This window comes from Entamoeba histolytica, genomic scaffold (assembly GCF_000208925.1).
Source record: "Entamoeba histolytica HM-1:IMSS scf_1104750518195 genomic scaffold, whole genome shotgun sequence".
Taxonomy (NCBI): Eukaryota; Evosea; order Mastigamoebida; family Endamoebidae; genus Entamoeba; species Entamoeba histolytica.
In genome coordinates this window covers 34,228-55,156 of record NW_001914903.1, presented here as the reverse complement: position 1 = coordinate 55,156, position 20,929 = coordinate 34,228, and the positions used below count along the sequence as shown (strand labels likewise).

Below are 20,929 nucleotides of genomic sequence, written 5' to 3'. Positions count from 1 at the left end.
CTTATAATTGTATATATTGAAATAAACAAAAAGAGAGTAAAATTCATTTAAAATCAAGAGTTTATTAATTTTTCATAGTTTTGAGTAAAATTGGTGAGGATATATAAATTATTTATTTAAAAAAGATGTTTAATAATGTAAGAGAGAAGATAAAAAAGATAATTCAAGAAAAAAAAGAGGAAATTTCAATTAGTAAAATGATTGTTAGAAAACTGAGAAAAAGGAAAAAAATAAAGCTTTTGAAAGTCATCTTATTTTTTTTTTAAACTATGCTATTCATATTCATTCATATTATTGTCTCACTTTGCTTTGGAAGTGGGACATATTGTAACGACCCTAATAATGTCACAGTATTAATTGAAGAACAACCTTCATCTTGTGATAGAAATGGATGGAAATGGGGAACGTGGAATGAGTTAGAACCAACATATGAATCATATGGATTAATCCAGAGTGACATATGTATGGATCAAATTTCAAGTGCATGTGATGGTTTCATTTTTGATCAATGTGAAGAAGAATTGACAATTATTAATGAAAAATGGTCAGGTAATAAATTTATTACTATTGTCAAAGGAACTTCTCTAAAAACACTTATCATTGAACAACGAAATACAGAAGCGAAATTTTGGATTCATTCATTTGCATCAGATTCAATAAGAATTATTTTTAAACAACCAAATAAATCAAATAAACCTATTGTATTAACAACTTCATCTCCTCTTTATTTTCACACAGACAATCAACCGTATTTGGATATTAAAACTAAAACATTTCCAAGTGCTTTTCTTGAAGTTACAGGATATCCTTGGGTATTTGTAAGTAGTTATGATCAAAATCATCCATTACCAACTAATACAAATGCTATTTTTATAGGAGAGAAAAGTGTTCAACCTTGTTACTTTGAAAATATGGGTAAACAACCTCAACAATTATGTAATATGGGAGATATGTTACGATATGGATATACTGAAGGTTCTGATTGTAGTTGTGTATTAGAGAAAGACATTCAATACAATTATAATGATTGTTTATATTATCATGACTATTTTAATTTAATTGTTAATAAAGATAATTTAACAGCAACAAATACATGGAAGAAATTAATTATTCAAAAAGAATATATTCATCTTATAATTTTTAATACTCTAATTATCAATCAATGGGAATCAACTCCAACTATATTTATTGGTAATTTAGAAATTGGTACATTAACATATTCAAAATTATGTTGGTTTGATTCAATCAAGATTGGTTCTTTATCTAATACTAAACTCAGTGTAAACTCAATTCTCTTTTATGCTAAGAATATTGTTTCATTACCTTCTACATTAAAACAAAGTCACTGTGAATTATATCAAGGGTATGATCGAATTGTTTCTTCAGAATCAACTTCTCTTTGTTATTGTACTCCAACTGATTCAACATTAACTTCATTTAAAGAATGGGATTGCCAAAATACTTCTTCAAAGAATTTAATGATTACTAATGACATTTTTCTTAAACAAACAATGAAATGGAAGAATGTGTCTGTTGAGAATTCAGTTAATATTAACATCAGTGATGGATATCAATTAATTGCAGATATGTTTATTTGTAAGGGAAAAGTTCATGTTGATGGAGAAACAATATTTTACAGTTTGTATATAACAAATGAATGTCAATTAATATTTTCCGTTTTTCCAAATATTTCTAATGTGATTATGGAAAATAAAAATGCAATTGTTTTTATAGCACCATTTTCAGTATCAGTTCCAGAAGCTATAGAAATAGGATGTTCAATAAATCCACAACAAACAAGATATTTGATTAAAGGAAATCAAATTGGATGTGGTTGTTCTATTCAAAGTTCTTCTGATAATGAAATAGAGCAATGGGATTGTTTATTGAATCCTAATGTTTATAGTCTTTATATTAATACAACGAATAATATTACTATTAATTATTCATGGAAAGAGATTCGGTGTATTGGTTCTGAATCAACTTTATTATTAAAAAGTAAATCAACTATAGTGGCTATGGGAAATATTCAAGTTTATGGAAATTACATTACTTTATTAAATATAACAGACAAATATAAAGTGGCTGTTTGGGACACATCAATAGAAACTGTCACTATGCCAGATGATTGGTTTTATATTTCAAATTCTAAATTAACAAATCCAACAAACACATTTAGTTCATGTGAAATAAGTCCATTTAGAATTAGTTATAGACTAACTTCAAAATGTGAATGTTCTTCAAAAGATAAAATTTTGAATTTAACAAGTAATTATAACTTATGGGACTGTGCAGATTATTCTAAGTCACGAGATGTTCTTATAGAAGATGGAGTTGAAATACAAAGTGATTGGAATAAAATCATTCCTAAAGGTGATATTTCATTTTACTTAAATACAGTTCAAATAAATACCATCCAATGTTTGTCTAACCTTAATATTTTCGGTAATAATTCATTTATTAAACTAATGCAATATGGAGATATTATTCCACAAATTAAAATTGATGGAAATGTTCAAATTTCACAAATAGATATAATGTTTAATATTACTAACCAAGTACTTTTCCTATCTTCTATAAAACAGCCTACTCCTTTCTATTCCAATTGTTTTATAGAAGATAAATATTACAGAATATCATTACAACAAATTGGTTGTGATTGTGTATGGAGTAATTCAACATTTGGTCAGTGGGACTGTTTATTATATTCTCCTTATTTGTGTCTTATTATTAATTCAGAGTCAATATACGAAGGCCCAGAACAATGGGATATGTTAATGGTTACAAAACCAATTGTGTTAACAACACACTTTCTTAATGTAACAAGTTTTGAACCAAAATTTGATTTTAAGCTGAATGGGAGAATGGAGATTACTACATTGGTAATTAATGACTACAATCCTTTTCTTAACTTTGGAAATGATATTGTCATTAATGAAGTTATTACTACACTAGATTCTACAAAGGTTCTTTTTGTTGGTATTTTATCTAATGAGTTACAAACTGTTTCTCTTCAGTGTAAAGGAACATTAAATAGATATACGTTGGTAACTAATAAATCTATTAATTGTGATTGTCAACGAAAAGGTGATATTTTTGTACAAAACGATTGTTTAGAATTCAGTACTGAAAGAACACTTGTTGTTAATAATAATGTATTTACTGTTGACACTCCTGTAAAATGGAAAGAAATTGATGTTAGAACAACTGACATGACTCTTATAAATGGAAAAGAAATGACTGTTGGTTATTATAAACATAAGTCACCTGTTATATTTGATATTAATATCAGGATTGAAACATTAGACTTTTCTTACAATCCAGAAAGAGTTGAATATCTGAGGTTTTCTCAAAAGAGCATCATTAAAGACTTAATTACTACAAATGTTAATAATAATGCAATATTATTTATTGCATCAAATAGTACTTGTGAAATATTTTCTGGTATTATTGGAATAGTGTGTAATGACAATAATTATTCAAGATTTGGGTTTAAGAATAATAGTATTGGATGTGATTGCAAGACAAGTTTAATTAATGACTCAGACACATTTGATGTATTTGATTGTTTTTATGACCAAGCAGAAATAACAAGGAATTTAGTAGTGATTGGAAAAGAATTGAGAATAGAAAAAAATAATACTCATTGGAATAGTCTCTTGTTTACCGATTCAACTACAACAATAAATGGAAATTTATTTATTTCATTTAATAAATGTGTGTTTGATGATTTTGATATTACCATCCAGACACCTATAAAATGTAATAGTATTAATGTAAATTCTAATTCTCGTATATATCTAAATGAACTAATGACCATTGATAAATTAAATATGCATTTAATTAGTAATATAAATAAAGAAGTTATTTTTCAAGAAAGGGGAATTGGTAAAATGAATGTTAATAAAATTGAAATAGATCCTCAACAGATGGGATGTTTTGAATTACTTTCATCTAAAAAGATTAGAAGTGTTATAGAAACAATACAAGAAAAATACAAAAAAATAAATTTAAGTAATGAAACATTAATGAGAATTTGTCCAATAAATGATATTAATAATGAAGTGACTTGTAATATTAATTCTAAATGGTTTAATTCAACATTTAGTATAAGTTATTGCCCTTGTCAAGGGAATGAGTGTTATTTTATACCACAGAATGAACTTTATATGAATTGTGAAAAGGTTCAACTTAAGTTAGAGTCAAATCTTATTCTTTACCAAAGTGGAATTGTAACAATGAAATCAAACCATTTCAGTATTTCATTAAATTCATTATGTTCAAATAATATAATCACTTTCGATGATATTGATTTATTAGAAATACACCAATCAGAAATACAAACAAGTTTAAAAGGAAATTTGATTAATACACTTAATGTTACAAATCCAATCAAAATATTAACAGATATCAGTATTAACAAATTAGTATTTAGTAATAATACAATCTCTATCACAGAAACTGTTAATCAAATTCAACTTAATTCAATTATTTCAGACTATGATATTCAAAACGAGGTTTTCTCTATTAACCCATCCCCAAATCAAATTTATTTTAATTTAAATCCTCAGATTAATAATACAAACAACATCATTATATTAGTTAGAGTTGGATCAAGAAGTATTAAAAGTACATTCCCACTTTCATGTGATAAACGAGTTATTTTACTTGGTGCTGAAGACAATGAAAATACTTGTAGAAAACTCAATTTGATTCAACAATTTTGTTATGTAACTGGTGATTATTTGTATGTAGATATTAACGATTATCCTGACTATTCATGTCCCTGTAATGCAGTTAGTCCTAATTGTACAGTAACAATTAAATCAAGTTATTCTAACAATGTTTATTCATTGAATGGAGTTAATCCTTCAACATTAATTATTGAAAAGAATATCATAATTACTGATATAATTAAAAAGACTATATCAATTGAACAAAATGTTCAAAAATTAATATTAAATACAACACACTCCACTCTTTCATTTAATATGTTAGATACACCAGTTAATGTTTATTCTACTGATGGTACATTAATTTTATCAACAAATCCTTTAATGTATTCTATTCTCAAAACTGGAATTAGTAACTCATTTTTGATTGAACCAAATGGAAATTGTTTTGTTCAATACTTTGTTGAAACAACAAATTGTCTAATATGTGATGAGTCACATTATTACAGAAATGCAAATGGAACATGTTCAACTATTGAACCCACTGACCCATTGTGTATCTCATATGGTTTTCATTGTTATCAATGTAGTTCAACTCATTATTTGGAAAATGGTATTTGTAAAGAATGTTCAAAAAAATTTGAATTTTGTAATACTTGTAATTTCACTCAATGCCTCAGTTGTATGACCAATTATTCTTTAAATACAATGAATAATTGTGTTTTGTCTTCATCATATGATTTATGTGAATGGAAAACCAGTGTTTGTATGAAATGTGTAGATGGATATCAATTTGATGTATCTTCAGGTAATTGTAAACCATGTCCATCAAATTGTTTAGTTTGTGATAATAATACTTGTATATTATGTGAGAAAAATACCACATGGGATGGGATTTCTTGTATTAATTCAAGCTCAGTTGAGTTATATATTTATGGAAAACAATCAAAATGTCAAAATGGATATGTATCTATTGAAGGAATCTGTCACAATTGTTCAGAACGTTATGGTCATTGTTTATTATGTGATGAACAGACATGTCATCTATGTGAAGAAGGTTATGTTATTCTTTCAAATGGTCAATGCATTTCTAAAGAACAATGTCATTGTTTAGAAACAACAAACAAATCACAATGCTACCAATGTGAAGAAGGATTTTATTTAAGCAAGGGTCAATGTACAAAATGTATTGATGGATGTTCTTATTGTTTAAATGAAAATACATGTGAAAAATGTTTATCTGAATTTATTTTAGTTAGAGGATTATGTGAGAAAATAACAAATGAAGTGATGGAACAAGCTCATTGTGTCGAATATAAAAATGGACGTTGTTCACTTTGTGAAACAAAATATTATTTAGATGACTCAATGAAATGTGTTAATTGTCCAGATAATTGTACTTCTTGTACATCACAAGGATGTATCAGTTGTGATCAAGGATACATTGTTCAATCTTATTTGTGTATATATTCCAATCAAACACATTGTCTAATACCTTTTTTCAATGATGCAGGTTGTGTTATATGTGAAGATGGTTATTTTATTAATAAAACAACCTGTTCAAGTTGTAAGGTATTTGGTGAATGTATTCAATGTTCTTTTTCTGGATGTACTAATTGTAGTGAAGGATATTATCTTAATGGAGTGAAATGTTCTCCAATTTCAGAGCTTGAACATTGTTTAAAAGTTGATTATACTGTTGGATGTATTTCATGTGAAAATGGATATAGAATTACTCAAGACTCTCATTGTACAACATGTGAAGCTAATTGTAAGCATTGTACTTCGATACAATGTATTAAATGTAATAAAGAATATGTTTTAAATAAAAATGATAAACAAAAATGTGTTTCTATTTCAACTATTGAACATTGTATTACATCAGATGGTCAAATATGTACTAAATGTTCATTCTTTTATCATCTTAAAAACAATAATTGTACTGTTAATATTATTGCAGTTATACTTATTAGTTTGATTATATTTATATCAATTTCAGCAATAATAATAGGTATAATTATATACATTGCTATTAAAATTAATAAATATAAAAAAAATGATTTGTCAAGTGGATATATTAATATTGATTCTGGATTAAACATTTTTTCAATAAGATATTCTAATATTCATTTTTATAAATTTAATAATTATTCTCCATTAGTATTTGATAAACAATCACTTTTATTTGATGAAGGTCCTGATAGATTACCCGTAGGTGTAGAATCAAGAACAATATTGTATGTTGGTAATGATTCAAAAAATAAAATTTTTATACAATTTACTTATATTGAAACACAATATCCTAAATATTCATTAAGAATAGTCCCACAAACTATATGTCTTCCTGAAGGAGAAGCATGTGAAGTTGAAATTTATATTACACCATTATGTTCAGGAAGTATGAATGATTCAATTGTTATAATTTCTAATTCTTCACATAAAAAATATAAAATGAATGATATTATTTCATTCAGTTATACAACACAAATGTCTACTCATATTGACTACGATGATTTAATAGAAGAAAAGAAAATAGGAGAAGGATCATTTGGAATTGTTTATCTTGGAATATTTAGAGGAAATAAAGTTGCGATTAAAAGATTAAAACAATTACAATGTGAAGAAGATGAATTAGAAGAATTTGAAAAAGAAATTGATATGTTAGATAAGTTTAGGTCAGACTATATTGTTTATTTCTATGGAGCAGTATTTATTCCAAGTAAGATGTGTATTGTTACTGAATTTGCAAAGTATGGGTCATTAAGAGATTTGATGAAAAATAAAAACTTACATTTAAAACCTCGATTAAAAATTAAATTTATGATAGATACTGCAAAAGGTATTCAATACCTTCATTCAAATGGAATTCTTCATCGTGATATTAAACCTGATAATATTTTAATATTTTCTTTAGAAGAAGGTGTTGCTGTTAATACAAAGTTAACAGATTTTGGATCTTCAAGGAATTTTAATTTATTATTAACAAACATAACCTTTACAAAATCAGTTGGAACACCTGCTTATATGGCTCCAGAAATCTTATGTCAATCAAAATATGGAACTCCTATTGATATATTTTCATTTTCTATTGTATTATATGAAATATGGAAATGGGATAAAGCATATCCAGTTGAAGAATTTAAATTTCCATGGAAAATTGCTGATTTTGTTTGTGATGGAAAAAGGTTATTACAACCTGAAGGAATGCCAGATTGGTATTATATTCTAATTTGTAAATGTTGGCAAAATAATCCACAAGAAAGATTAAGTATAAATGAAATAATGCAAGTCTTAAATTTTGCTTTTAATACACTCTTAAGTGAAGATTAATTAAACATAATTTATTTTAATTTTTTAGTTTGTATTAATTATTTTATTTCTTTATAATTTTTCTTTTTTGAAAAATAAGATTTGAGAAGAACTAAATTCATTTTAAATATAATGAAAGCTGTTGGAAGAGATTATATTGACAATTCTGTGAAAACACCATTTGAACAATTAATACGTGATATGGAGAGAAATAATACTAATATTGTTTATAAAATTAAATCTGATATTTATCATATCCATTTAAAAACTATTTCAACAAGTCATCCTTTTTTTCATTGTTCTAATTACATTAAAATTACTATAGAAGAACGTGTTGGTGATGAACTTATGAGATTTATTCTAGCTGCTGGGAAACAAGCATTTCCTCAATCTATAATATTTGTTGAAACAATAGAAATTATAATTGGTACAGGACCACAAGGAAAGATGTTTATTTCTGAAGGAAGTAGAAATGGTTTGAGTTATAATTCATTAAAAGAATTTGAAGAAATGATGTATGGTATTGGAAATGAATTAGAATATGAAACAGTACATAAATATTATATAAATAGCCCACCATTAAATGATAATAAAATGTGTTATTGTAGAGGATTAAATTATTTTGATAAAATATGTCTTGAAGCATATGTATCAAATACTGATGAATTTTTATTTACTAATTCATCACAATGGAAAATTATAATTGATGGAGAAACTGAAATACTTCCTATGTATTATACTAAATTTCAACAAATTAGCGATATGTTATCTGAAGCTAATAAAAGAGATATTAAAGAAATATATTTACATAAAAAATATCATACAAAACTAAGTTTTATTTCATTTTTATGTGAAAAATTTGATTTTGAAGAAATTAAAAGAGAAAAGATGATTCCATATAATTCTATATTTTCATTATATTGTCAATATGCAGTTTATCATTGTCATGACTTATTAGAACATAGAAATCTTTATCATAATTTTGTAGAAATAATAAAAGAATATATAAATATAAATCATATTTATGGATGTGGTTCATTACCAAAGAAAGAATATCCAAAAATTTATAATATTCTTTGTGCTATTAATTATATATTAGAAATTAGTAATAACCAAATTGAACGTGACAATGATGAATTACTTGAAATTGGATTTGCTTTTTCACAACCAAGTGAAAAAGATTTACAAATAATTCTTGTTAAAGACACTCGATATTTTCTTACTCTTCATCAACAAAATCATCCTACTTTAGAACAGTTTTTAGATTGGTATAAAATTATGAGAAAACAATATAATGAAACTCATCCAAGTCCTTTTTTAAATAGAACAATATATTCTGATGATGTTTTAGCAAGATATTTTGAAGTATGTCAAGGAAATTTAATGGATGTTATTCCTCATCATTTTATTGATGTTCAAGAAGAATTAGAAAAGTTATTAAATGTACTTGAATCTATTTCTCCTCAACAATATTTCTTTGATTATCTTCAAACTTTACTTATTACAACTCCACTATTATTAACACATTCAAATACTGTTTTTAATCCATCTTTAATTTGTCATTCATATTTTAATAGAGAGGCATGTGATCTTTCATATGACATTAGAAGAGAATTAGAAAGAAATATTATTAATGACAATAATTTAGAAGAAGCATTTAATATTAGTAATAGTGAAAGTAATAAATCATTAAATCATATGTTAGAATGGTTTAATTCATTTGAAAAAAGGTATTTTGCCTTTATTGATATAGAGAAACGATTACCTAATTTTGATATAGTTAATATAATTAATAAATTATTCCAAATGAAATCAAGTGATGAACATTATATTCATTATGAAATAAAAATATCATTGAGTGAAGGAATAGAATTATTTACAAACTTAGGATGGACACCAGAGAAAGTTCCAAATGAATTAGAATGGACAATTCATTATCAAAATGATATTAGAAATGAAAAAGCATATTATATTAAAAATCAAAAAGAAGTTCGTTTTTCACTTGAATGGATTGATTAAATTTAAATTAAACAAACTAAGTTTAAAAAGAAAAAAAAAAGAAAGAAGAAGTATTTTTATAAATTTAATTCAACTTAATTTTTAGAACGGTATCTTGATTTTGATTGTTCAACACACTCTTTGCATTTCTTAATATATTTATCTCGTTTGGTTCGATACATAACAGCAGCATCAACATTTGCTGGTGATTCACAATTTGGACAAGATAAAAGAGACATAACTGAAAGAAGGATTTTTTCAATATTTTGAACAGGACTCCATCGTTCACTTATTTGTTCATAATGAGTAGGATCTTCTGTTGGTGGGTGAAGAATAGAAATACAAACATCACCATTTGGATAAATATTTGGATGCCACATTGGACAAGTAAATGTCATCTTTGGTGGGTTCATTGGATAATCTGGTGGAAATACTAATTTTGCTGTTAATATTCCTCCTTCATACTCAGTCCCTTCAGGTCCAATAATAACAGCTTCCCAAACAAAAAGATCACTTTCACTTATAGGTCCAGCAGTAATACCTGGAGGTGGGTCTTGTGTTAATTTTTTATATTCAGTTGTTAATCGTTTAACAGCAACAGTATTGATTCTTCTCATAAAATATTTTAATTTCTTTTTTTGATGAAGTTCCTTTTTTTTAGTTTCTTTCTTAATTAGCTTAAAGAATTTAAAAACCCTGGTTGAATGAAAAGATAACACGTCATATAAACTTGATTGTAGAAATCATTTGTTTGATGTTTTCATTAAAGAACTTAATATAAAAACTAAAAAATCAAAACTTAATAAAAAAATAAAGAAAAAATAAAAAAATTATGAAGAAATGAACTGAAAAAATAAAAAAAAAGAATGGAAGAAGTTAAGAATGAAATTACTAAAATAAAACAACAAATTGATCAAGGAAAATTTATTCAACTTACTCCATCAGTTGTTATGTTAATTAATGGACTTAGTCATCCAGAATTTTCCTTTTGTGATATGAAAGAGATGGCAGCTCCAATTAAGTGTTTAATTATTACACAAGAAGAAGATGGAGAAGATGAACAAATGAAGAAAGAAAACAATGATATTTTATTACTTGAATTTTGTAAATATTGTCAATTAGAATCATTGAAAATACAAAACATTGGTGGTTGTGTTGATTTAACAAAAGATTATATTTATAAGAACCTTAAAACTTTACATTTAGATAATATTATTTTACAATCTATTTCATTACTAATGAATATACCAACTGCTAAATGGGAAAATTTAGAAGAGTTTTCTTTAACTAATTGTGGACTAACTGAATTAGAAGATATTTTTAATGAAGTTGTATTCCCAAATTTAAGAGTATTAGATGTTAGTAATAATAAAATTGAAAAGATTAATAATATCACAGAACGTCCTCTTGACGCTTTTATTGCTGATAATAATCAAATTACATCAGTTTATATATCAAATCCATTGTCTATTTCAGTGTTATCTTTTGATAATAATCAATTAATGGATATTAATATATTTAAAAAATGTTTTAATTTAAGAGAACTTGTTTGTTATAATAATTAATAAAATAATATATATACTTATCTTAGTTAGAGTTGTGCAAATAATAGAATATTAGATTTAAGTAATGTCCAATATGTGTTTAGAAAAATGTTTAATATTAAATCAATTATATTAGATGGAAATGATATTTGTAATATTGATGATTATCGTATTGAAATTTGTAAAAATTTACCACCATTTATGTTTGAAGAAGATGAAGATGATTTTGGAACTCCTCAAATTTCATTAAACGTCTCTTTAGATGGTCAACCATTTACTCAAGATGAAATATATTCTGCTAAAGATCAATTACCTAAAGAAGATATTAATGAAGAACAAAAATTTGATGAGATGGAAGAAGAAAAAAATGAAGATGACCAAAACTCAGTTTCAATTAGTTCTGCTACTGCAGTTACTTCTGTTATTAATCAAAAATTAGGTGCAATGTATCAATCAACTTCAATGGATTATTCAAAAACTATTGATAAATCATCAACAGAAATTACTGTTTTAGATAAATTGTTATCTCTTGACGTTAATAGTGATAAAGATGAATTAAGTTTAAGTTTCGATGCTAAATTAGATGCTTTTACTTATACTTCAACCCCTGAACGTACGGGAGATGACTCAAGAAGTATTAAAAGACTTGAAATGGAAAAACATACTGAAAGAATGGAAACAATAGAGTATGTTAAAAATATTGTTGACACTATCATTAATCCAAATAAACATGACCTTAGAGATGTAAATAATGCTGAAAGAATTATCAAAAAAATTAAGAACTTACTTAGTAAATGTGATAATGCTAATGATCCTGATGTTGCTAGAGTCATGACAGAAACACCAATGCCAAAAGATGGTATTCTTCCTGGTGATAGAATTAAAGCAGTTACAAATAGAGTTACAATTGATGTAGATGAATTAGTTGAAATGCCATATGCAGATTTTGACAATATTCTTTCATTATTTAATACAGAAAACTTTGTTGAAGTTGCACTCCAAAGTGATAAAAGAAAATTAAAATGGGAAGTAATTCTTCCATTTGAGATTCCTTATGGTTTTGAATTATTAACAAAGTTGATTAAAATGTATACTGAAAATAATCAACCTCCATTAAGATCTGATATGGAAATTGACTACAATAAATTTAATGCTATTGCCCCTAAATATTTTGATGGGGTTAAACAAGATGAACGTCATTTAGTTTCAGGTGATGGATTAATTGATCCTATTGCATCTGAAATTAATACCCGTATTTTTAATATTATCACATATCATCAAGTTCCTATAATAGATGAACCAATTCCAGACTCTTCAGAATTAATCCGAAGAGGTACTACAACTACAACATCAAAGAAATTAGGTTCAAGTTTCAGTGGTCGGTTATTTAAATAACAGTAATTTAATCATTTTTTATAAAAGAAAAATAAAATAATGTTATAAATACCGAAGTAATGAATAAAAAAGTATTCAATTTGTTTTAGATAACTATTCATTTTTTTTATGTTCTAAAACAATAATCACCAGCAAAAGTCATGTAACGAACCCAAGGATATGATTGATATCCACTTTTTTCAACTACTTTTAGATATCTTACTTGTAAACCACTTACAGTGTAATATGGTATTTCAAAATTAACACGAACAGGTTTCTTTTCTTTATCAGTTTCTTCATCTCTTATTGATGGTAATTCAAATGATGCTCTCATCATAAATTCACGATTACCAGGAAATACTTTAATAAACCATAAAGCACAATCATTTTGTGGTTCATAACTACAAGTTCCAATAGATGATCTAAATTGTGGATTAAAGACATCAGATGGAACAGGAACTCTAATTTGAACATTATTAGCATTAATAGCTTCTCTGAAGAAACTTTTTGCTTTAATTAAGATTTCAATTCTATTTCTCTTCTTTCTATCAATTACTGATTCAACCCAAATTAATTGTCTAATATTTGAAGTTAATCTATAATTCATTAATTCAAATTCTCCATCAGGTGGAACAAATCCAATAATTCTATTACTATCAAATTTACTTAATCTAACACATTGATGGAAACTAACATCATCCATTTCAGCTCTTTTTTGTACTTGATTTTTATTACTTTCCATTCTATCTCCAATATTAATTTTTTCATTTAGTCCAAGTCTTAATTCTGGCATTCCAGATAATTTACAATTAATCTTAATAGTTCCTAGAATTTCTGACCTTAATAATGACCCATTCTGTGAAACTAATACATTAACTTTTTCAATTACATCAACAAATACTTCGTTCTTTCTGTATTTAATTCCAGGAGTTCTCCATGAAACTGCACCAGTAACAACTGGAAGTAATGATTGAACTTGTTTCATATTCATACGATGACTTTCTTGAGTGATATAATTTTGAAGAACTTTAGTTTCTGTTATTTGTGGATATCCATAATCAATCATTTCATCTAACAATTCATAAATAACAACAAAATTATCTCGTATTGTTTCTTCTGTTACAACATCAAAATATGTCTTAAGCACTTCTATTAATTTTGTCAAAAATGATACTACTAACAATGAATTAATGTTTTGATCTGTAAATGCCATAAAATATAATCCATTGTGTCTGACATACATATATGTGATGTCTTGAATTAATATTACAGGACATAAATTAATTTCTTCTTCTTCTGTTATTTTAGTTACAAATTGATTAACAGCATTCATAGGAATATCACCTCTATAATTTCTACTAATAACTGTTCTTCCTTTAGAATCAAGTATGAACAGTGCTGCAATTGACATCTCTAAATATTTTTTAAGTTCTTTTTTATTGTTTTTTATTTTTTATTAGTATTTTTTTATTAATTAAAAAATTTTACCTTCTTTCAATTTTGTTTGACTTTTTTTGTTTTATAAAAACAAAATTTTATTTATAAATCTGTTTTTGAATAATACAATAAAACAAGAGGAAGTATCAAATGTAAATACTATTCATAAAACAAGAAATTAATACTATTCTGATAAAATAGTAAAAATGAAAATTAATTTTTAAATATCATTAATTTAATTTAAACAATTCAATTAAACAATTCAAATTACTCATATAAAACAGGTTATTTAATATAATATTGGTAAATAAAATAAATGGGTATTTTATTCTCATAAACTTTAATAAAAAAATGAAAAATTTAATTATTATTTATTCTTCTTCTAAAAGAACTGTTTTATTATTTATGATTTCATAATCGACAGTTTCATCCTCCTCTTCTGTATAGAAACGTTGAAATGTAGAAAAGAAAGAGATAATAGCAACAAATCCACCAAGAATTGAACCACCAAGAATATCAGAAAAGTGATGATAATGATCTCTTGTTCTTGTAACTGCAATAATAATAGCAAGAAACGATGGAAGTCCACAGAAGAACACAGAAGATAATGAATTTAAATGAATATTTGATTTTTTGAAATAAAAATAAAGGAATAAAGATAAAAACAATAATCCAGCCATAGAAAATGAAGAATGACCAGAAGGAAATGACTTAGTACAAGTATATAATGAAGGATTACAACCATTGAAATAAAAAGGACGAGGTCTTCCAGCGAATATTTTATATAATTGAGTGATAGTTCCATTTAATGAGTCATTAAAAATGAAAGACAATATTGAATTAAATAAACCTGATATATAATGGTTCTTTAAACATAAAAGAATGATACAAATTAAAGGAATAAAGAAATCTATTGTAATTGTCATATTTCTAGTGAAAGTATTTTCATGTTTTGAATAATGATAAGAAGGATGATTATGTGGAGTTTCCATTTTAAAAGGAGGTAAAAGACCAAATAACTTAGAAAGAACAAAAACAATAAAAGTAATAATAATATCAATTTTTCTTTTCTTTAAAAATGTAATCCATTGTTCTTTCCACATTTTAATAAACTCATTTTTTTAAGTTCAATTTAAAAAAGACTAATTTTTAATTTAAAATGAAAAAAAAATGAATAAATAACATAATTAAAGAATTGAATTAAATTTGTTTGTAATTAAATTTTTCATAGACAAACTGAACATTAAGTGGATCTGCAGTTTTAAGAAATTCTTGATATAACACATCTGCATCAAAAATAATATCAACAGGAATTTTATTAGTTAAACTTTGAATAAATATGAACAATTCATCTAAAGAAAATTGTTTTGAAATAATAATATCAGAATATTCTTTAATAATACACATAGAAATAAAGTAATATAAATGTCTTTCTGGAAAAGCAAAAATTGAGTCCCAAATTCTTATTAAATCTTCATTTATAAAGAACCTTTTAAATAATAATGCATTCCACTTATAACAAAAGAAATAATCAATGTTTGCTTGCTCAAAATAATCTGCTAATTGGGGACATACAAAACGTAATATCGAACCATTTTTTCTTAATGCTTTCATAATAATATCACCTTTACAAAAATAAAATGGTTGTAAAAAGTCCATTACATATTTAAACATCCAAAATAATGTTGATTCTTCATGACAAATATCCATTAATAACGCACATATATCATTCATTCCTTGACCATATCCAACTCTCATATTAAAAAAAGAATATGTCATTAAAACATTTTTTAATATTTTACAATTCTTTCCTTCTAAATCTACAAATTTAGAGTCATTTCTATCAGTTCTTCTAACATCTTTATCTATTTGTGAATTAGTTGAAGTATAAAACTTCCAATTTTCAATTTGTTCTGGAAGAGCTTCTTGCCATATTTTTTTAATTTTTTCATAATCTGCTTTCTTTTTTTCATTAAATTCATTACGTTCTTTAGTTGTTGAACGATAATTATAATATCCAATACATAATAACCATGCAAATTCTCTTATATCTGGTTCACATCCTCTATAATATACAGTCCTTCTTAATGAATCCATATTTTCTTCTGATATTCTACCGTCAGAATCCATAAATGTTTTTAATGTCTTCTTTGATAATGCATTCATTCCTTCTATATGTTTTGTTAAAACTAATGAAGAACGTTGTCTAATAAGATCAGGTCTACTCATTCTTTCCCAAGGAGAGATAGTGCCTAATAAACAAGTACGAACACGTTCTAAATTAATATGAAAAATAATAAAGTTAATGTCATTCTTATTGTCTTGAACAATTTTAAGTGAGTCAATCTTTTTTAATTCTTCCATTAAATGGTTTGCAGTAGTTTTTGCATATTTTCCATGAAACTCAAAATTTGGATAAATTTCTGGTATATCTTCCTTTGAAATTGGTTTAAAATTATAAATTTCATTTGAATCATAACTTTCATAAAGATAAAATGAACTTAGATTTGTTAAACAAATAGAATATTTATAACTATCAAAATTATTTGTCATTGTTTTGTTAATTAATATATTTAATAATCCAACTTCTTTATTAACAAATTGTATTGGTATATAATTTAAATAATAATTCCCACGTTTCTAATAAATTAATATAACAATGTTAATAAATAATTAATTAACAAACTTTACATAAAACCATTACTCCATATATTAAACAAATATCTAATTTAATATAACAATCATAAAACGTTTCAATGTCTTCAAAATCTTCTTCATTTGATTCTATACTTTCTTTTAATTCAATTGTTCCTGTTCTTGAAATAGGTGGTGTGGTTTCAGTTTTAGACATTATTTTTAATGGATTTTGAACAGTTATAGTTTTGTTCGTCAATGGTAATAATATTTGTTTATTTGAAGTTTGCATTTTTGAAGGATCAATTATTTCATAATTTTCTATTGTTTCTTTTTCTTTAACTGTGTTATTATCTGAAATATTATCAGTATCTGATTCAATTAATTGAATTGTACGTAGTCTAGATAACTGATTTTGTTTCTTCATTTTTCTTTATATTTTAAATTCTTAAAGTTCTTTTCTTTTTTTTTATTCATAAAATTAATTTAATAAAAATTTGGTAATAAAGTGTTAAATAGAATATTCATTTATTCTTCTTTGCTCAGTGGAGAATAATCCCATTCCTGAGTTGTTTTTTTAAAAAAAGAGTAATCTTTGTGTTTAATCTATTCTTTAAGTTTTTCTTGGAAAATGAGGAAAGCACTTCTTTGTTTTATTTCTTCCTATTAATGTCTTCTCAAACTTTTTCTGTTTTAATACTTCCGTTTAAGTTTTTGTTTGCTTTTTGCCTTAATTTTAAACAATTTCATTTCCTCTTTTTTACTTTATTCTATGAAAGAGAGAAGAAAACATTTCATTACCACTATATTATTATGTTTAATTTTCATTTAATCTTAACCACACTTTAGCAAATCCTTTTCCTTGGATAATATCTCGATATATATTTCTTAATTTCTTTATTAATAAATACCAATTTTTATATTACAATAAGTAATATAATAAAATAATAATAATAAATAATTATAAGAAACAAAAACTTCATATCTTATTATTCATTCAAATGCAATTCTTCACTGAAGTTTATAGGGAAAAATTACCTGATTATAATATTACTGGTATTGTTTTTGAACATAACGAGACTAAAGCCAAAGTTATTAAAATATTATCTGATGACAAAAATAAATCATTTTCTATTTCTTTTAAAACACCACCTACTAACAATAAAGGAATTCCTCATATTATTGAACATAGTTGTTTAAGTGGAAGTGACCATTATACTACAAAAGAGCCATTTGCTGATCTTTTAAGAGGAAGTTTACAAAATTTCTTAAATGCAATTACATTCCCTGACCATACAATGTATCCTATTGCAACAACTAATGAAATTGATTACAAGAATTTAATGAAAGTATATCTTGACGCTGTATTCTTACCACGTGTTAGAAATGATATTTATCCATTTTACCAAGAAGGTAGAAGGTGGGAAAAGAATGAAGACGGTGAACTTGGATTTAATGGTATTGTTTATAATGAGATGAAGGAAAGCGAAACAAATGCAGTAACTTTAGCTGACAGAGTTATTTCTCAAAAACTTTATGATGGTACATATATATATGAATCTGGAGGTATTCCTAAAGATATTGAAACATTAACATATGACGAATTCTTAAAATTTTATAAAGAACATTATCACCCATCAAATTCATTAACTGTTTTATACTCTCCATTAACATTGATTGATGATGAACTTACTGTTTTGAATGAATATTTCCATGGAAAAGGATTTAAAACCCCATCACATGTCAGTGATAAAGATACAAATATTTCTGGTACAGTTGAAACTATTCAATACCCAATTGATTCAGAAGAAAGTGATGAAAAGAAAGATGTATTTGTTTATGCTTGGAAAATTAGTAATTGTAATCCTGAAGTTCAATTTGCATTAAACATTATTCAACAATTACTAGTCACAGTTGAAGGAGCTCCTTTGAATGAAAAATTGAAAGAACTTGGAATTGCAAAGAATGTTATTGGGCAATTTGAAATTGATTATAAAACTCCATTTTTCTCTGTTGTTGCTAAAAATGCAGATCCATCTAAATTAGATCAATTTAAACAAGTTGTTAATGAAGAATTACAAAAAATAGTAAAAGATGGTTTTGATAAACAAAGAGCTATTGGAATATTAAATAAGCATGAGTTTGATTTAAAAGAATGCACATTTGGAGGTTATCCAAAAGGATTAGTTTATGCAATGTTATGTGCTTATGCTCATGCTCATGATGATACAGATTTATTCCGTAGTCTTAGAGTAAATTGGATAATTACCAAAGTTAGAGAAGGATTGAAAAATCATTATTTAGAAGATATAGTTCAAAAATATTTGATTGAAAATGATAGACATATTGTTGTACGTTGTGTACCAACAAAAGGATTAACTGAGACATGGGAAAAAGAAAGTAAAGAACGACATTCTGAAATGAGTAAAGATTTTGATGAAAAAGCAATTAAAGAAATAGAAAATACTTGTGCTGAGTTAAAACGTAGACAACAAGCAGAAGATACTCCAGAACAAATTGCTACTATCCCTCATTTAAGATTGAGTGACATTGATAAAAAAGGACAAGATTTTTCTCTTGAAGAAGTTAAAAATTCAATTAAAACATATAGAAAGGTTGATGTAACTAATGGAATTGTATACTTTAAGTATTTCTTTGACTTAAGTGATTTAACACTTGAACAATTAAGAGTTGCTGATTTCTTAGCATCTGTCATTAAATCATTTAATACAAAACAACATAATTATCTAACTCTTGGATCATTAATTGATATTAACTTTGGTAAATTAACATTTGAAGTAGAGACTCATGTTGATTCTCATTTAGGTACTACAACTGAAGATATCAATCATGTTAAACCATATTTCTTAATTTCAGGTAAAGTATTAAATGGTTATATTACTGATGGCATACAAATACTTGCTGAAATTTTGAATGACATTCAATTTGATGTTAAAATATTACAAAAGAAATTATCTGAATTTATTGTACGTTCTGAAGATGTTATTAAGAACGCTTCTTATTATCCACTATCAAGTAGAATAAAGTCATATCTTTCTAAACAAGGAGTAATTGAAGAATACTTAAATGGAATTACTTCCTATTTAGAAGATGTTAAGTTAAGAAATAATTTTGAAAAAGAAGGACTTGCATTCCTTCATTCTCTTGAAGAAATGTATCATACAATTTTCAGTACTGATCGTTGTACTTTGTTTTATTGTTCTGAAGAAAATACTAAAGAAGATGTTTTAAAACAATTAACTTCTCTCCAATCAGTTTTTCATGGAAAAGAAATGGGAAAAACTCAAGAATATCCAAATCCAGTGGTTAAAAATGAGGCTCTTCAAGTTCCAGTTAAAGTAAATTATGTTGGTAAAGGATTTAATTTTGCTTCTATGGGAGTAACTTTTAATGGAGCATTTAAAGCATTATTAGAAATTATTGAAAAAGAATACTTATGGAATAAGGTTAGAGTTGAAGGTGGTGCTTATGGAAGTTGGATGTCTTATTCATATAGTGGAAATGCTATTTTCACTTCATATCGTGATCCTCATTTATATGAAACCCTTATAACATACGACAAAGTTGTAGATTATTTAGAAAATATGAAGTTTACACAAGAAGAAATTGAAAATTATCTTATTGGTATTTTTGCTGATATTGATGCTCCAAAGACTATTTCAGGATTCTTTAACACATGTTGTAATTCTTATTTGAACAATACTCTTGGAAGTTCTCAAGTAATTCGTGAACAATTATTCCAAGTTACTCTTGAAAGTTTAAAAGAACAATCCTCTATTATTATTAATGGGTTAAAGAAGAATATTATTTGCACTATTTCTCCACAAGAAGCAATAAAGAGACAAAATGGAGTCTTTTCAGAGAAAGTTTGTGTCTTTGAAAAACTTTAATAAAAGAAATTTTTTGATAATTTTTTTAATTAATTTTTTAGAACTTAAA

At 25.5% G+C, this 20,929-nt stretch overlaps 8 protein-coding genes across 8 annotated transcripts, besides 1 other annotated feature; 4 read left to right on the top strand and 4 right to left on the bottom strand.

The window, feature by feature from the left end:
• Nucleotides 1-269: 269 nt before the first annotated feature.
• On the top strand, nucleotides 270-8,003 carry EHI_124500 (tyrosine kinase, putative; the record flags this gene model as incomplete). The annotated part of the gene is made up of 1 exon (XM_649751.1): nucleotides 270-8,003. One exon carries the CDS (start codon nucleotides 270-272, stop codon nucleotides 8,001-8,003), a length of 7,734 nt encoding a protein of 2,577 aa, XP_654843.1.
• Nucleotides 8,004-8,114: 111 nt separating this feature from the next.
• On the top strand, nucleotides 8,115-10,001 carry EHI_124490 (uncharacterized protein; the record flags this gene model as incomplete). Its single annotated transcript, XM_649752.1, has 1 exon — nucleotides 8,115-10,001. The coding sequence occupies one exon, from the start codon at nucleotides 8,115-8,117 to the stop codon at nucleotides 9,999-10,001; it is 1,887 nt and encodes a 628-aa protein (XP_654844.1).
• Nucleotides 10,002-10,075: 74 nt separating this feature from the next.
• EHI_124480 (ubiquitin-conjugating enzyme family protein) lies at nucleotides 10,076-10,597 on the bottom strand (the record flags this gene model as incomplete). The annotated part of the gene is made up of 1 exon (XM_649753.1): nucleotides 10,076-10,597. One exon carries the CDS (start codon nucleotides 10,595-10,597, stop codon nucleotides 10,076-10,078), a length of 522 nt encoding a protein of 173 aa, XP_654845.1.
• Nucleotides 10,598-10,846: 249 nt separating this feature from the next.
• On the top strand, nucleotides 10,847-12,919 carry EHI_124470 (uncharacterized protein; the record flags this gene model as incomplete). The annotated part of the gene is made up of 2 exons (XM_649754.1): nucleotides 10,847-11,527; nucleotides 11,576-12,919. 2 exons carry the CDS (start codon nucleotides 10,847-10,849, stop codon nucleotides 12,917-12,919), a joined length of 2,025 nt encoding a protein of 674 aa, XP_654846.1.
• Nucleotides 12,920-13,025: 106 nt separating this feature from the next.
• EHI_124460 (AP-1 complex subunit mu-2, putative) lies at nucleotides 13,026-14,309 on the bottom strand (the record flags this gene model as incomplete). Its single annotated transcript, XM_643613.1, has 1 exon — nucleotides 13,026-14,309. The coding sequence occupies one exon, from the start codon at nucleotides 14,307-14,309 to the stop codon at nucleotides 13,026-13,028; it is 1,284 nt and encodes a 427-aa protein (XP_648705.1).
• A 397-nt stretch (nucleotides 14,310-14,706) lies between these two features.
• EHI_124450 (lipid phosphate phosphatase, putative) lies at nucleotides 14,707-15,438 on the bottom strand (the record flags this gene model as incomplete). Its single annotated transcript, XM_649755.1, has 1 exon — nucleotides 14,707-15,438. The coding sequence occupies one exon, from the start codon at nucleotides 15,436-15,438 to the stop codon at nucleotides 14,707-14,709; it is 732 nt and encodes a 243-aa protein (XP_654847.1).
• Nucleotides 15,439-15,535: 97 nt separating this feature from the next.
• Nucleotides 15,536-17,396, bottom strand: EHI_124440 (TBC/Rab GTPase activating domain containing protein; the record flags this gene model as incomplete). The annotated part of the gene is made up of 2 exons (XM_649756.1): nucleotides 15,536-16,975; nucleotides 17,022-17,396. 2 exons carry the CDS (start codon nucleotides 17,394-17,396, stop codon nucleotides 15,536-15,538), a joined length of 1,815 nt encoding a protein of 604 aa, XP_654848.1.
• Nucleotides 17,397-17,458: 62 nt separating this feature from the next.
• Nucleotides 17,459-17,806: a repeat region.
• Nucleotides 17,807-17,970: 164 nt separating this feature from the next.
• EHI_124430 (Zn-dependent peptidase, putative) lies at nucleotides 17,971-20,880 on the top strand (the record flags this gene model as incomplete). Its single annotated transcript, XM_649757.1, has 1 exon — nucleotides 17,971-20,880. One exon carries the CDS (start codon nucleotides 17,971-17,973, stop codon nucleotides 20,878-20,880), a length of 2,910 nt encoding a protein of 969 aa, XP_654849.1.
• Nucleotides 20,881-20,929: the final 49 nt, after the last annotated feature.